This window comes from Pristis pectinata, chromosome 30 (assembly GCF_009764475.1).
Source record: "Pristis pectinata isolate sPriPec2 chromosome 30, sPriPec2.1.pri, whole genome shotgun sequence".
NCBI classification, from domain to species: domain Eukaryota; kingdom Metazoa; phylum Chordata; class Chondrichthyes; order Rhinopristiformes; family Pristidae; genus Pristis; species Pristis pectinata.
The window spans coordinates 7,415,541-7,432,491 of NC_067434.1; the positions used below are offsets into that span (position 1 = coordinate 7,415,541).

Genomic DNA, 16,951 nt, shown 5'->3' on the forward strand with positions numbered 1-16,951 from the left:
GAGTGCCACATGTGCTCAGCCCTTCCTCTTGTCTGCGAGGGATGACCCTGCTTCACTCCAGGCTGAGCACTGCAAAATGGCGCTGGAGAAATCTTTGGTGAGGTGTGCACTGTTAAAAGGGTGGGACCATCTTAGTTAGTATCCCTGGTAGCACAGAGCTGTGCCTGAACTGAGACAAGGGGTGGTGGGTATCGTATTGTTTTTCCTTGATTGTCTGTACCCAGTTCATTTTGTGTGTGTATTTTACCCCCGTTGTGATTTTCCCACTCTCGCTATCAACTGTGCTCGTGCGTGTTATTCCCGTTTCCCTTTCCCCACGTTCGTCTTTTGTAAATAAATCATTTCTCTCTAAGACTGTGTTCAAAGTCCTTGCCTCTGAGACCTTGAACCTGTTTCACAACACCTACCCTTCTGCAGTGAAAGCAACATGGCATCACTATTAGCAAAGGCTGCAATGTCATTGAAAAAATATTTGGGAAACTTCCATTATAAATGTGGATGCAGGAATTTATAGTAGTACAAATGTTATGAAAAACTGAAGAATGATTTTAAAATGAGGAATAAATTACCTGGTCATCATTAGTCCATGTAGGTCAAAATGGTTTTTATAATTAGCTCAGAATTAATCCTTTCTGTGGCAGCTACCTGGCCCAAATTTATGAAACTCCAGCACTCTTGATCAGTTTAATGCCATTAATACAAATTTACTGCAAATTCACCGACTTTTAAATGTTCTCAGCTTAAAAACTAAAGCAGCTGTCAGTTATAATAATAAATCTCAGTATATTTGTTTGAATTGTGTTGCTTTACTTCCAAACATTGTAGGAGTTATCAATTAAACATTCCTGGTGGTTCTATTGTTGATGGGATTCTGAATGCTGGGTTTTAATTTCATAAATATAAAACCTAAATTCTCAAACTAAGCATGTATTATTGTTACTATTGGTAGAGGAGACAGTGGTTCTGTAATCTCAGGAGAGAAGTTGCAAAGGGCTAATTATGAAGATAACAATGCTTTAATTGGTATGGGAGAAAGGCATATTCTCACTTCACTGCAAGATTTCTCCTTACCTTTGCTTTAACTTTCCATGCATTGTGCTTGGTCATCTGCTTCTCACCGGCTGCAGGGATGAGAATGTCACACTCCGACTCCAGGATATTGCCATCATAGGGCCGCGCTTTGGGGAAGCCAACAATAGACCCATTTGCCTGCGTACACAACCAGATGGGATAACAAGGACTCAAATCTTTTACACACCGCAGTTTACCAAAGGAGTCTTTTGTATAATTTTGGTGGCATGAGTTAACTTGCAACTTGTTTTTAATCATAAAATCCAGGGGCTCAGGCATCTTAAACTATAAAAGGAAAAATTTGAGCAACTCAGCTCAATTGCCAGAAATTACTTCCAGTATTTTCATTACACAAAATTCAAAACTGATGTGGTTCTGAATCAGTGTGTCAACAGCTCCATATTCAATACTCATAGACTGTACAACACAAGCATCTTCAGAAGTTGTTCCTGCAGCCAATATTTAAAGCTTTATTTTCAGTAAAGTTAATTTTGTTCAGTGGAGGTTCTTACAAAAATATTCTCTATTTTATTGCATCCAGCATTAAATGAAAAAAAAATCGCCAATAGGCTATTACAAAATGGGTACTGACAAAAAAGTGCCTGGAGAAAAATGCGAGTCTTTTGAAATTTACCAGCTCTTATGTTCTATGTTGCATGCATTTAGTATTACAACAAAAAATGCACAAAAACTGCAGATGCTGGAAATTCGAACTAAAAGCAGAAACTGCAGGAAATACTCAGGTTAGGCAACAACTGCGAATAGAGAAACAAGCTAACATTTCAGGTCAATGACCTGACGGGTCAGAATGGTCACTGACCATTTCTCTCCCTAGATCTGCTGCCTGACCTGCTGAGTATTACAGCAGTATTATTAAATATTCACTTACTAATTTGTAATCCTCTAGTTCCTTGGGATCAATTCCATCCTCGTTCCAAATGGACCCATCCAACTCACCAACACCTATGCACTTGGCTCCATAGCGATGCAGGTACCTCATGGAGTGCATGCCTACGTTACCAAATCCCTGTGCGTTGATAAAAAAACAGGAGTCACCATCAATATTGACATCATCTATGAAAGTCTTCAAGAGCATCTAATTTCAGAGTTTTCTCAGAATGTTTATTGCTCTGAAAGTCCCCCATTCTTCACTAATTTTTGTTTTGTCATCTGAGTGACTTTTCTGGAGAACAGTGCTATAAATATTAGTATCCAAAATGGTGCCGTCCATAGTTGCTCTTCATCTGACACCCACACAACTGTTTAACAGCTTGGATGGGATCAATAGTTAGTAGGAACAAGAAACTAAATGGTGTCTTCATTATTCCAGGACACAGAGGTCAAATGATATCTCACAGCTCATCTTTGCTAATCCTGCAAGGCCAGGATTTGAAATGCAACCATGTAGTCTATATATAATGACTACTTACAGGACACAGCTGGAACTTCCAATTGAATTCAAGGTTCCTATAATGATTAAAAACAACAAAATACAAGTGCTAATATGGAGAGATCTCTTTTCCTCCATGGATAACAGCAAGCCCTAATTCAGTCAAACTTAGGTTCTGACTGCTAAGACGTTTTAAAATTTTCCACATGGAGAGATTTGTTTTTGCTTTTATGTTTTGAAAATTTGCATCTAGAATTAAGGGAATGAAAAATCTATCCCCCAATACAAATACAGACATTTTCCACATCAGTTGGTTTTTCGGAATCTCAGACTAATTTAAAGATGACGAGAATCACGCTACCATTATATACTAACCCTACTAAAATAGATTTCACATTGAGGTTGCACATGTGCTGCTGAGTTTTGCAATTAACCCAGGAACCGGGGATACTTTCAGATCACAGGGGCTTGCAGGTTTAGTTAGTGAAAGTGATTTATGACGTATACCCATGTAGGATATTGAATGTAAAAGTTAAAACAGTGAAATTACGAACATTTTCCCCACACAGTTAAAAGCCGTGCCCAAATGTCAGTCATTAGACGCAGCAGAACTGAATGAGGTAAAAAGCTAATTTTTCATTATCCACCACAAACCTGAATGACGAAAGTTTTGTCTCCAAAGCCTGGGGTCATTCCAAGGACACTCATGTAGGATGCTTCATTAATGAAGTTCTCAATCCCATGGAATACACCACGTCCTGTAGCTGAAATTCGCCCATGGATGCCACCTTGGCTGATGGGTTTACCAGTCACACAGGCATGAGCATTTATATCCTGCCAAAGAAAATTGTTGATGCAAACTTAAATAAACACATACAATATAGTTGGTCCACACAAAAGCTTCTCTCCATTGCTGACAGAACCTGCAATTGGCTTCTCCCCCAATGCCCTTCATCTTCAGGAGCCAAGTTCCAATATAAAATCCAAGAAGAGATTCCTTGAGCCTACACCCCTTCTCAGTCATCCCTCAAGTGCTTCCAGTCCTCACTCCTCAGTTGTAACACTCTTCATAAATAATACAAACTCTCTCACCACTGATAATAACTGGCGCCTCAGTGCAGCGTGCCCAAACACAAGTTGAAACTGCAGGTAGGTAACAGGTGGCTAAGCAAATCAAGACATCCCCATAACAAACACCAGACAGCTGGATTAGTGTTCACGTAGTCTATAGATAAACAGGGCTCACTGTACACAGTGATTTGGCTAATCATCACTCAATCACTAAATGATTGGTTGCCAACATGTGCAGCAATGTGGAACTGATATTCAAAAATTGGTCCTGCACCGTGTGTAGCCCACTACCCTTTCCTGGCAAATTAATAACTTGTGTTTGACAGTTTCATGGCTACAGGAGATCCAGTCCAGCTTTAGGCACTTAGTGCTTACATTTCAGCATGAAGCAGGAAAATTATATCATCTGAAAACAAGGGGGGAGAATTCCTTTTAATTAAGAGCTGTTAATCCATTGGTCCTTCAGACAAATACTTGGTCTTCACTTAATTAATACCCAAAATGCTATCACTAAAATCAGAGAAAGGGTTGCATATGACAGCTCTGCCATGTTGCAATACAGGGGAATGTACTCCAGCATCAGCTTCTCCCTCATTAAATTTAAGCAGCAAAATATTCCACTTGTGTGCACAATTAGTTTGCTTTGTGTTGCCGAGCTGCTAAGTGTTACTAACATTGCGTTTTTGCTTCAGACTTCCAGCATAGTTTTTGCTTTTCAATTCCTGACCTGATACTTCAACTTCTCTCCACAGATGCAGCCCAACTTGCTATGCTTTCCCAGCATTCTTATTTCATATTTTTAGCAACTGCTGTATTCCGTCTTAGTTACAGCATTTAACCAGCTCCCCCCCCCCCCCCGAGTCTCTTTCCTGTTCTATTTACACCCCCAAACTGATTAGCTGCCAATAACAAGTCTCTTTACCCTCTGACACCAATCTGTGCAATCCATTCTCTTCCTCTTCACCTTATCACAGCCCTTCTCTTTGTTCACGCTGGAGGTAACCTAGGCAAATAACTGCAGTGCATTTTATTGATAGTACTCATGCAGCCACAGTGCAGAAGTGAATGCTTTGGATAATAGATGGTAGGCTGCTTTCTCCTGGATGTTGTCAACTTCTTGAGTTGCTGGAGTTGTTCTCACTCAGGCAAGTGGAGGTTATTAACAAGTGCCACTTGGTAAGCAAGTGCCAATTGATAGCATTGCCACTCATCTTTTTATTGGTACCTTGTTAAAGATCTACGTTTCTCCAGATTTCCATTAAAGGCAAACATTAAGTAATTCTCATCTGTTGTGAACAGATTAATTTTTAAAATGCATTTTGTGTTTTGTTTCTTGCTTACTCTCCATTTCTGTACCAATATGACTAATTCAACCCATTTTGCTCAAAGCTCAAATCTCATTGGTTGAGGCACATTTTCTTACCACTGACCAAGTTGCAAGACAGCCTTCCATGTTTTAGCTTCCATTCCAGCAAGTCACAAGTTAAGAACTATTGAGCTAATGGAAAAGGGAAGAAGTGAAACTAATGGGAAACACCCTGCTTCAAACAGTTAAGGGCAGTGATCAGACTAGGAAGCACAGCTAGCAGATGTAGGGATGGCAATGGACAGATCTGGCATTGTTATGGTAAACCAATGCAGTCACAGGGAAGCTATTACAGAATCACTATCACAGATATTCCCCGTTCTGTATTTCCTCATCCTCTCTGCAACTTGAAACACTTATTTCCTCACTTTTTCGGTTCTGACCTGAAACCAACTGTTAGGCCAAGTAAATTTCAGGCAAAATATTGCAGTTTTACAAGTAATAAAGAATTTCATATGAGAAAGAACAACTTTACATATAGAATGTATGCATTAGTCAATAATTGAGGATGAACTTAAAATATTTTTTGTTTCTAAAATGCAAACTTACCAGATTAGGGTTTTATGTTAACTTGAGATATTGACGAATATGGACAAATTGAATGAAATTATGAATCAGCAATTTTGTTGTTGAATAGTTAAACAGGCTTGAAGGGCTAAATTATCAACTCCCCACATCTTCCACAGGCTGTCCTTCTGGATTTGCCTGGTTTTGATTTTGATCATTTGTTTCAACCTCCAGTGATCATTTGTTTCAATATCTATTTATTCTATCAATTCCTTTCTGTACCCAAAAAATCTCAATCTTCCAAATGCCAGAGGATACTTGTAATCTCACCTCATAACCCAACCTTTGCAACCTTAGTAGTATTCCAGTGAATCTTCATTCATTCCTCCCAAGCCAATACATTATTTCTAAGCTTTAATTATCAAATATATGCAATACTCCAATGGGGGCTTTGCATGGCTGAAATAATTTGTCTCTTTTTTTTAAATACCCGACTTCTGCAGTTTATTGATTGGTTAGCAGAAGGTCCCAAATTGTTTTGGGCCCTAGAAGTAGTTATGAGCAGGAGGACATTTTGTACTATGAGCCTTCATCACTGGTGAACGAAATCATGTTTGATCCTGTACTTTAACTCCATCATCCAGTTCCCTTTAACTCCTGAAATCTATCAACTCAAATAATTAAGTAGAGAATTCTAATGATTTATAATTTCAGTGAAGAATTTCTCCTGTGCTATATGCTTGACCCCTAATTTAAGCCTTTGTCAGGGAAAACACCTTTGCTGCATCTGTCCTAAGAGGGGCCTTAAGAATGTGTTTCAATGAAATCACTTCCCACTCTTCTGAACTCTAGGGAATGTAGGCATAGATGACTACACCTTCCCTCAGTGCTATCCCTTCATCCCAGCAATCAGGCTAGTGAACCTTAATTGCGCCTCACCCAAAGCAAACATGTTCATTTAGGTAGAGATATCAGAACTGTTCTTTAGGTATGATTTTACCAACTCTATACTTGCAGTAAGACTACTTACGAGTCAAACATTCCACTTGCATTCATAATTACTTCCTGCAACTGCAGGCTAATATTCCGCAATATGCAAAGAAATTCCGATCTTCTTGAATGCCAGCATTTCCTAGTCTTACAGAATAAAGAAATTTCTTTCTACTTTTTATTTAAATATTTAATCAAAACACTTGATAGGAATCTGCCAACTTTGCCCACCCATCATTAATCCAATCTTATTATAATATTATGCACCTACAACTTTGCCCTTGGCAAACTTGGATATGTGACTCTTCATTGAGGCATTTTTCACTAAATGTAGTGAACAGCAGCAAATGCAACTTTTATTTACTTGTGTTCTCCCCACCCCACCCACCCCAGGATCTAGGCATCACTGGCAAGGCCAGCATTTATTGTCCTTAAGGAGTTACTGAGCCACCTTCATGAACCACTCCTGTTCTTCAGGTGGAAGTGCTCCTGGGAAGGGTGTTCCAGGATTTCGACCTGTAGTTTGTTGATAGTGGTGGACTCTGTAATGGTAATGTCGTTGAATATCAAAGGTAGTGGTTGGAATCTTGTTAGAGATAGCCACTGTCTGACTCATGTGATGCAAATGGTACTTGCCTCTTAACAACCCATGCCTGAATGTTATCTGGGTCTTGCAGCATGCAGGCACGGGCTGTTTCGTTTGCTGAGATGAGAATGGAATTTAACATTGTGATCATTTGCAGGCATCTCCACTTCAGACCTTTTGAGGAAGATTCACTGATAAAGCAGTTGAAGATGATTTGCAGGGAACACTATTGAGGAACCTCTGCAGTGATACCCTGAGCCTGGACTGATTAATTCCAACAACTACAGCCATCTCCCTTTATGTGAGGTATGCCTTCAACCACTGAAGTGTTTAACTCATTTTCAATACTTCTAGAGCCAAATGTGTCCATACCAAGGGTACTGAAAACCAGTCTCATCTGTGAATGGAGCTTAGGGTTTAGAATTCTCCCCATTTAGCTTCAACAAGGCAATGTTCTAGTAGCTAAGCTGGATAAGGGAAGAGCATATACAGCATACACAGATGAAGGTTATTGTTTTAATAATCTCAGAGGATCTATCTTGGGTCCAACACATTGATGCAATCACGAAGGCAGCACGCCAGCAGCTCTACTTCATTAGGAGTTTGAGGAGATTTGGTACATCACCAAAGACTCTTGCAAATTTCTACAGATGTATGGTGGAGAGCATTCTGACTGGCTGCATCGCCAGCTGGTGTGGAGGCTCCAAGTGCAGGATTGGAAGAGGCTGCAGAGGGTTGTGCACTCTTCCATCTCCATTACGGGCACAACCCTCCCTGCCATCGAGGACATCAAGAGGCAGTTTCTCAAGAAGGTGACATCCATCATTAAGGACCCTCACCACCCAGGACATGTCCTCCTCATGCTACTACCATCAGGGAGGTGCTACAAGAGCCTGAAGACCCACACTCAATGATTCAGGAACAGCTTCTTCCCCTCTGCCATCAGATTTCTGAATGGTCCTCTTTATTCCTCTTTTGCACTGTTTTTGTAACTTAGTAATTTTTATGTATGTGTGTCTTGCACTATACTGTTGCCGCAAAACAACAAATTTCATGACATGTCAGTGATAATAAACCTGATTGTGATAACTGTTTGAAATTCTGAATATGTATAGCTTACAAGGCATGAATTCAATACAAAAAAATGGGCACTGCCAATGTAGACTTTAGTTTATTCCAGACAACCTCAGTGACAGGCTCCCAGATACATTGGGCATCCAGCTAATTAACAATCACAGCAGGGCTGAGAATCACCAGCTATAGGTAAATAGAACTTGCATATCAAAAGGATAAAAACAAACATGACAAAGAACCACAACTTAAAGCATAAAACACAAGTCTGCTTAACAAGGTGCTGAAATTGGACCAATGATAGCAGATGAAAGAGCCACTGCAGTAAGAATCTTTGGAAAATAGGCAACATCCACATGCTGTTCCCTTCCCTGATCTTTTGCAAATGTTTAACAACATACACCTTAAAATACTTTGATTCTGCTTATGCTTCTGGTTCTGGCTGAGATTGCCATTCCCTAAAAAGAACCTTCCTGGCTTTCCTTTTATTTTATCTCCAAAACAGCAAAAATAGATTTATTCAGTCATAGGTGTCCAGTTAAATTTGTAGTCAAGAGCAACTAAGGATATTGATGGTAGAGATTAGCCAACAGCAATGTCATTGAATGCCAAAGACTAGGCTCTTGGAGATGGTCAGTGCCTGGCACTCTAGTGACCCAAATGTTATTTGCTACGTATCAGGCCAAACCTGAGATGTTGCCCAAGACTTGTTGCAAGGGGGCACAGACTGCCTTATTTTCTGATGAATTGCAAATGACACTGAACACTAATCAGTGAACTTCCCTACTTCCGTTTGTCGTTCATGAAGTTGCTGAAGATCACCAAGCCTAGCCCTGCCTTATAAACTCCTGCAGTGATTTTCCAGACTGGACCTGTTGGGTCTTTAATTACAACTACCTTGCTTTATAGTAGGATATGACTGTTGGCAGAAAGGTGCTACTCTATAATGCAGTCATGCAGATACTCAAGAAAAATAATTTGCTGATCAATTGTTGGAGTACAACAAATTAAACAAGATAATGTGGTAAGAGGCTAAAGGATCTGCAAATCCCCAGGGTCAGATAGAATACATTCTTTGCCATACAAGGAAGTGCTAGAGCTACACTATGGCAACCACCCAACCAAAATCAATGGAATTTAAAAAAACTTGAGTTGGTTAACAAGTGTCCAGTTGGTACACTGCTCACCATGAACTACAGGCCAATCAATGCTGGCTTCAGCTTCACTGGTAGAATTTTAAATCTTTTGATCGAAGGAAATCACAACAAATGAGTGAAACAATGAAGTTGGGAGAATCAAATTATTTTTAAAATATGTATGTAATTGAGGTACTTTTAATCAACAGCCAGATACCGATGACAGTATTCTATTGACACCCTTTTCCACTATGCTCTTTTGCTCACCTTATGCCCTGCAATTTCTTGGCTGATGAGAGATTCAAATCCAGAATCTGGAAGTCAGAATTAGCCCATTGTAAAATCCATATCCACTTTCAATAAATAACCTTGTCTTGAATAATTAAAGGCTTTCTAACATTTCAGCTAATGAATTGATGCAGAAGCAAAAAGATCTTATCCATTCACTTTTGTTCACTCACCTGGTGCCCCATTGTCGTGGCAAAGGTATCAGCAATCCAAGACATCTCTCGCTCGCCTGTGCTCATGTCAGGGGCTGGCACATCAATACCAGGTCCTAAGAGGGCAAATAAAAGTTTTTTGATCTTACAAAAATTTTTACATCTCAACTATAACTGACTGCACACAACAGTAGAGCCCAGTTCTACATCTACTGGCTACCTCCTCAAGCTATTTTCCCCTTTCCATCTGAAGCACTATTCTCAAGCCTTCTGACTAGTGGGACAAACTTAACCATTATAATCCTAAGACATGTGGACACCTTGCCAAGGTATCATGAAGAGTTCTAACATTCCCAGGGTGACAATTAATCACACCACATGCTGTGTCAAAATTGGATAATACTTGTCTTACAGCTAAAAAGAACATCCTGTCCAAGCTGGATTCAGCTCATAAGAAGAGCTACAGAATTGTATTCTAATTTTCCGTGCTATCCACATATCTAATAAGCTGATGTCAATTTTGATATATTCAAAAGTGAAAACATATTTTCAAAGAGAATGGAGATGTGAAAGTTTCAGTTCACCAGGCAACCTACATAATGATCACTGAATTGTTTAGCAGGATATGGGCATCACCAGCAAGGCCAGTATTTCATGTCCAAACCTAATTGCCATTGTGGTGGCAAGTCACCTTGGACCAATGCAGTCCTTTGGTGAAGGTACTCAGTGCTATTGGGAAGTGTTCTAGGACTCGGACCCATTGATGATACAACCGTTGTCAAGGCAACTGACAGGCGATGGTGTTCTCTTGCATCTGCTGTCTTTGTGCTTTTGATGCTAGAACTTCCAGATTTGGGAGGTGCTATCAGTGCAGCCCAAACAGGTTAACGAGAACATTTTGTAGATAGTACACACGGCAGTAACAGTATGCCAGTGGTAAAGGGAATGAACATCTAAGGTGCTAGAAGAGGGGCTGCTTTGTCCTGGATATCATAGAGCTTCAAGTATTACCAGAGCTGCACATCCAGGCAAGAGATGACTATACCATAATATCTGACAGGAATCATGTACATGGTGAAATGATTTGGGGTTGCAAGAAGGCAAGCCACTCAAAGGATACCTACACTTGTAGCCACCTCGTCTGTGTGACTAACCCAGTAATTTCTGGTCGATTGTGATCCTCAGGATGATGGTTAGGGACTCTAGGTCATCGCCTGACTTTTGCAGTGCAATGCTCAAACATTGTCTAGACCTTGCTGTATGCAGGTATGTGTTACTTCATTTGCTGATTTGCAGCAAATGGAATTGAACATTATGCAATGAGTGAAGATTCCCATTTCTGACCTTTTAACAGAAGGAAGGTATTTGCTGAAGATGGTTTTACCCAAGGAATTTCTGCAGCAAGGTCACTGACCTCCAGTGATGACAACCCTTTTATTTTAATAATGAAAGGTTTGGGGTACTTTTACCTTGATACCCAAATAGGTAGCCACCACAATAAGATTCTGCACAAATTCCACTGCAGTCTTAAAAGCCTTTAGCCTTTGTTTTAATCAATAACTTAGCAGCATTAGAGAGACAAATCAATCTGTTGCAAAGTTGAAAATTTAAGCACAATGTCCAAATCAAAACTTGTTTTGATGTCAGGGTTCATTCCAAATTGGTATGTGATAGCTACTGCTGGAAAGCAATCAAATGAATGCCAGGCAGGGTATGGATCAGGCACCACTCTGGCCAAGTAACTATGGATGCTGAAAACTCCAGTAGGATACTGCAGATCCATAGCCTGCAGTACACAAGCTTCATTTAATCCAGCATATTCAAGTAAAACAAAAGTAGGTAAAATTGGTGGGGAAAAGGAAATAAATAGATTGCATTGGTGAGGGGAATCCTCTTCCCATTAACCGATCAACAGGAAATTAAAAAGTTGATTCTGGAAAAAGGGTTCCAATATTTTTGACCCCAAATAATAATTGACAAAAATCCATTGTTTTTGCATTTCACAAGACTCACAATGAGTGAAAAAAATTACTAAACAAGTCAAAAGCTCACATTAAACTGCTGACAAAATCATTGTAGGCCAATTTCTCAAATTCCATGCTGGCCTGAGTTTTTAATTTCAGCCGTGGCAAGAACTAAATTATTGGATCTAGCCTCAGAATACCTAGTTGAAGGAGGGAGAGAGACAAAGAACGTGAACCATATGGTTAGGTTGGCTCTGATGGTGTCCTAAGTGCCATTGGAATGAATTACATTCCAATATCAAAACCAAATCCAGTAAGAATCAACCTGTGGGCTATGGCAAAGCTGAGGGGTGAAAATTTCAGGGAAGGAGGTGAAAATTTCAGGGAAGGAGGTGAAAATTAATGCAAATTTTGGTTAGTCCTTATTTTACTTCAATCCTGTCCAAAATTCTGCATCTCACAACTTGATTGCAGGTTGGAAAAAGGTCTTTAATCTGCATTGACTTGAGCAAGGAAGATAACAAAGAGGAAACAGCACCGAAAGTAGTACCATAATCATATAAACATTTTAAGTGAGGAAGAGCCTATCAAAGAAACTTAAGATGGTCCTGTAATCCTGTGACAACTGTTCTATTTCTAGATGTTTAATTGCTCTCTCAGCTTACCAACAGGATGGCCAAACTCACTACTCTTGGTGCTTGCTGTAAAAGCATCTCCGATGACCACATCCACCTCCAGCCCAATTCTTTCACTTGGGTTCATTGAGAATGAATAATCACTATGTCCTGTGTGTTTTGATCCAAGTTTCTAACCCTTCATTCACTCAAAGCTGTCATCTAAATTCCATCTCCAGAGATTGAACAACATGCAAACTCCCCCTAATCCTCCATTAAAATACTTCATCATAGACTTAGCTAGCCCAGTGGTCTCCTCACTAAATGCTTATGCTCCATTGAATCTCAACATGTCTAATGTGCAGCGAGACCCATCCTATATTACACTGAACCTACTTGTCCACTCCTATATTCATGGAGGCTTTTGACCTTAACATTATCAAAAATCCTTTTTCCCTGTAATGAAATACATTAACACCCTTTCCTGGTCATTTTGCATCACTCCAGAAATTAAGTCACACAGGGCGATGTCATTCCATGCAATGCTCATTTTACATTATGGGGGAACTCGTGTTAAGTTGGACTATGGTTTTTCTAGGAATTCTCACCCACTTAATTGGGGTCTTTACTTACCCTTTGAGCCGTCGCTCATCTCCATTCTGAGGCTCAGGCTTGAAAATCCTCAATGGCAATTCCCCACCCCATCCACTCTACAAAAGCCACTTGCCTGATCACTGCCCCAAATCACAGACACCAATTTTTCAGTCAATTCCCCATTCACATAGCTCATTCTTTCAATTGATCTAGATCTACTAGACACACTAGCCCCATCCACAAAACCATTGGCCAGATTCCTCCAAACACCCAACTTTCCTTGTGCCTCTCCACTGACCACAGATCTCTATCCTCCCAGGGAATTCTCCCCACTGAGCCAAGTCTCTGATCATACTTTTGCCCTCCTTAAACTCCCAAACCTGGCCTCTGGCACAGATGACATATTTTTCCTTACAAGATCACGCAATGCCCATTGACTGCCTGGCCCTCAGAGCTAATTGTCTCTTGATCCATGTGCAGGATCCATTACAGATCCAGTGGTCAGAAAAAGTTGGCAAGAATGACTTTAGTAAAAGGGATACCGAACTATCCCCCTGTTGGTCTTGTGCAGCTGAATGTAAGCCAGTGAGAAATAGGTAGTTCAGAAGAATCCTCCACAAACTTACCAATAAATCCTTTTTTTGCCAGCTCAATAGTAAATCTTCTGGTAATTTTTTCTAATTCAGAATCCTGCAATAATGCAGAAAATCGGTCAATATGGGATAGTGCAAGGTAAACTCTGAACAAACTAGAATGAGACTTGTTTACAAGATCGATTTCAAAATTCAAGCATAAACCAAACCATTTTTGACAAGATACTGGACAAAAAGCTTTACTCTATTCAGTTAACTAATTCAAAACTTCTTAATTGAAAGCATTTTAGTAATAAATCATTGCAACTAAGGTACAAGCATCCCAATGTACTATTTTCCTTGTGCAAGTCACCTTAAACTTATCAAATACGTGACAAATTAAATCTATACAAAATATCAATATGCTCTGATATAGTGATACGGTAGACCAAAGAACATTTAATGCTTAAGTATTACATATTTCACTTACATTTTTGTTAAGAACACAAATCAACAATTACATAATTATTCAGTCAAAGCCAAACCAAAGAACCACAAATGTACAAACATCAGCAAAATGGATATTGTGGTTGGTCATTTAATTTGCACAACAGCACTTTTTCACATTATAGAAAAACAAATCATTACAGGACTTGCGGGGATGGGTTGTGGAGGTCATTGACCAAATTACTGACAAGCAATATTTGCAAGTCTGATCAGTTTCAAAATGACAGCTCCCTTTTTGTGGGAAAGCCTCCAAGTCAAAGCACTTGTTTCAAGCAGGTGGCTGTGACCTTCAATTTATAGTGGTTGGAATTATACAACTCTAGACCAACTTTAACAGATTACTGCTAATTAAACTGACCTATTTCAAAGTGTGGCAGAAATGCTATTTGATAAACCTTTTATTTCCCCAAACCAATCTTTGCAACAAACGTGCTAATTATGGTATAGTTTCAACGACACCATTCTGGATTTGCGACAGAAGGGGGAGAAAAGCTTAACATGAGATATTGCATGAGGCTCTTGATACATTACTATTATGTTATAGAATACAAGTCTCAAAGTATTGAAGAGTTGCAAATCTGGGTCTTCAGACAAACTTTCTGCAAGTTTGAAACTCACTGCCCTCTTGATGGGACAGCTTAGGCTTCAGGCATCCGAGTACAGCAATAGTACACAACCTTTTCTTGCAAGGACCACCCGATTTAAAATTTACAATTCAAACCTTCTTCTGATTGTACATAACCAGATTGCGTCATGTATAAAAACAAATGCCATACTTGCTCCCTCACCATCTCCTCACTCCTCCACTGTTCCCATACTAGCCCATAGTGCCCTTTTCTACTTTGCCTGACATACACTGTACCCTAGTACCATACAGTGACAAACCTGTACTCCATGCTGTACTCATTTTATTGTGAGACTCATCCACATACAGTGCACCTGGATCTAGAGCTGAATATGCATCTAGTTGTGGATCCTTGGCCTGGGCTGACAAGGTCCCAGGAACTTGGTCCTGGGACCAGGTCCAGTTGCAAGTACAGTGAGTGTAGCTGAATGGGCTGTATATTGTGCTCCATGAAAGTACACGATACAATGACAATTTTGATTATTTGGTGTACAATTAGGAAAGATGTGGCTCAGTGAGCATCAATTTTTACTGGATCCAGTCAACTTACTTTTTAAAAACTTCCCTTTGATTGTACAATACCTCTCCTCACGCCACTTTCCTGCACTCTCCCCATAAACCTAGGCTCCCTTGAGGTTCAAAGTGAATGTCAGTTCCTCTTTGAATATATTTAATGACTCTGCCTCCATAGTTCTCTGGGTAGAGAAATCCAAAGATTCACAATGCTCTAGAAGAAATTTCTCCTTAATTATGTTTGAAATACATACTCCCTTATTCTGAAGCTACTTCCCTAGTCCTAGACAACACCTCTAGGGGAAACATCCTTTCAATCCCCCTCAGGACCTCAAGTCTCAAAAGAGATCACCTCTCATTCTAAACTCCAATGAGCAATGGCCCAACCTGCTCAACTTTTCTTCATACATCATACCCTTTAGGAATCAATCCAATGAAAGGCAAGTTCCAACGGCATTCTTCATGTCCTTCAAAATGTCATCAAGTCTATCTTTTTTTCTTAAATATTGGTTAAGTGGGTGACAGGTTATTTGGTTTTCCCATTACCAACTTAACCAATATTTTCAACCCACTGACATTTTCAGCTGCAAGTTACTGATACATTAATGTTAAAGTGGAAATGAAGATGATTGTAAAATGAAATTAGATACTTTGCCTCAAATTTTACTACCACCCAAAGAAGAGAGATTTAGTTAGTTACTTAAAATCATACTCCACTACAGAAGGATAATGTCAGATTTGACAATTTCAGCAGATCCACAGTGACTGAAGTCCAACTGGATCAGAATAGTAGACACAGATGGAAGGATGACTTTTATTTTGGACAGTTTTCAATTAAGGAATTAAGGGCAGAATTTAGTTACAGAAGTTAAAGTTAAATGCAAGTGAGAAAGCTAACCAGCAAATACTTACTGAGTACATCTTTGGATTAATCTTTACTCCGGCTTTAGCACCACCAAAGGGTACATCTAGAGCACAAGGAAGACAGGAGAAATACGTTAAGTTACAGGCTGAAGCACAACTGTAGAAGCAGACAAAAGGACAATTTTCCTGTCCTCCTTTTCTCATCTCTTCTGCCCATCACCACCCAGCTTCAGACTACTTCTCAAAAAGTAGAAATATAGACTCCGAAACCAGACAGGGGTTATGGTCATTCCATGATTAAACAGGGTCTATTTTCTATAAGTCAAAGGGAATGCTTAGTCAAGAATCAGAAATATAGCAAATAATATTTAAACATTTAAGAAAATGCAAATTAAGGTGTATACAGTTACAAGCCTTCCACTGCACAAACTTTGCACTGAATCCTTACAATGGAATAAAGTGAGAGAGAAAGGACATTGACATATACAGGGAAGAACCTTTGCATTCTGAACCAATTTATCATGTAGCTTGTTGGTTGGGGATGATAAATGAGGAAATGTATAAATTCTAATCTGCATTTTCCAAGTTGACAAATTAAAAAAGGAATTACAAGCATTTGCAAAATATTTCTCAAAACTTACTTTTAAAAACAACTCCAGAAATTTTTGTTTGCGAACAGAAGACATACAATTGGGTGGCACAACGACCTGCGTTAAACCATTCAATAGATCAAAAGACAGACTCAGTACACTGGTCACAGCACTTACCAACCACTGCACATTTGTACGTCATCAGAGAGGCCAGAGCTTTTACTTCATCCACACAGACATCCATGCTGTAACGGATCCCTGTAAATCAGACACACAAGCTAACATTTTCTATAGTAAGAGTACAACTGAAGAACAATTGCAAACTTAGGTCGTTTTAAAAAAGTAGAAAGGAACATTTCCCTTCCAACCTCCTCCTATTCCCCTGGCCTTTCAGATCCCAATGTCACAAAAAGATCCCAATTGGCCAAAACACTTCACTTGAGTCATAGAATCAGTTATACAGCACAAAAACAACACTTT

At 39.5% G+C, this 16,951-nt stretch overlaps 1 protein-coding gene across 1 annotated transcript in view; it reads right to left on the reverse strand.

Annotated features, from left to right (window-relative positions):
• The window catches only part of LOC127584606 (glutamate dehydrogenase, mitochondrial), a 76,709-nt gene that overhangs the window by 17,087 nt on the left and 42,671 nt on the right, over positions 1 to 16,951 (reverse strand). Inside the window, exons 2-8 of the mRNA XM_052041390.1 lie at positions 16,649 to 16,729; positions 15,930 to 15,985; positions 13,427 to 13,490; positions 9,650 to 9,744; positions 3,116 to 3,295; positions 1,961 to 2,098; positions 1,072 to 1,209 (exon numbers count right to left, since the gene is read on the reverse strand). Of these exons, the coding sequence (XP_051897350.1) occupies positions 1,072 to 1,209; positions 1,961 to 2,098; positions 3,116 to 3,295; positions 9,650 to 9,744; positions 13,427 to 13,490; positions 15,930 to 15,985; positions 16,649 to 16,729 (752 nt within the window). The remainder of the gene's footprint in view (positions 1 to 1,071; positions 1,210 to 1,960; positions 2,099 to 3,115; positions 3,296 to 9,649; positions 9,745 to 13,426; positions 13,491 to 15,929; positions 15,986 to 16,648; positions 16,730 to 16,951) is intronic.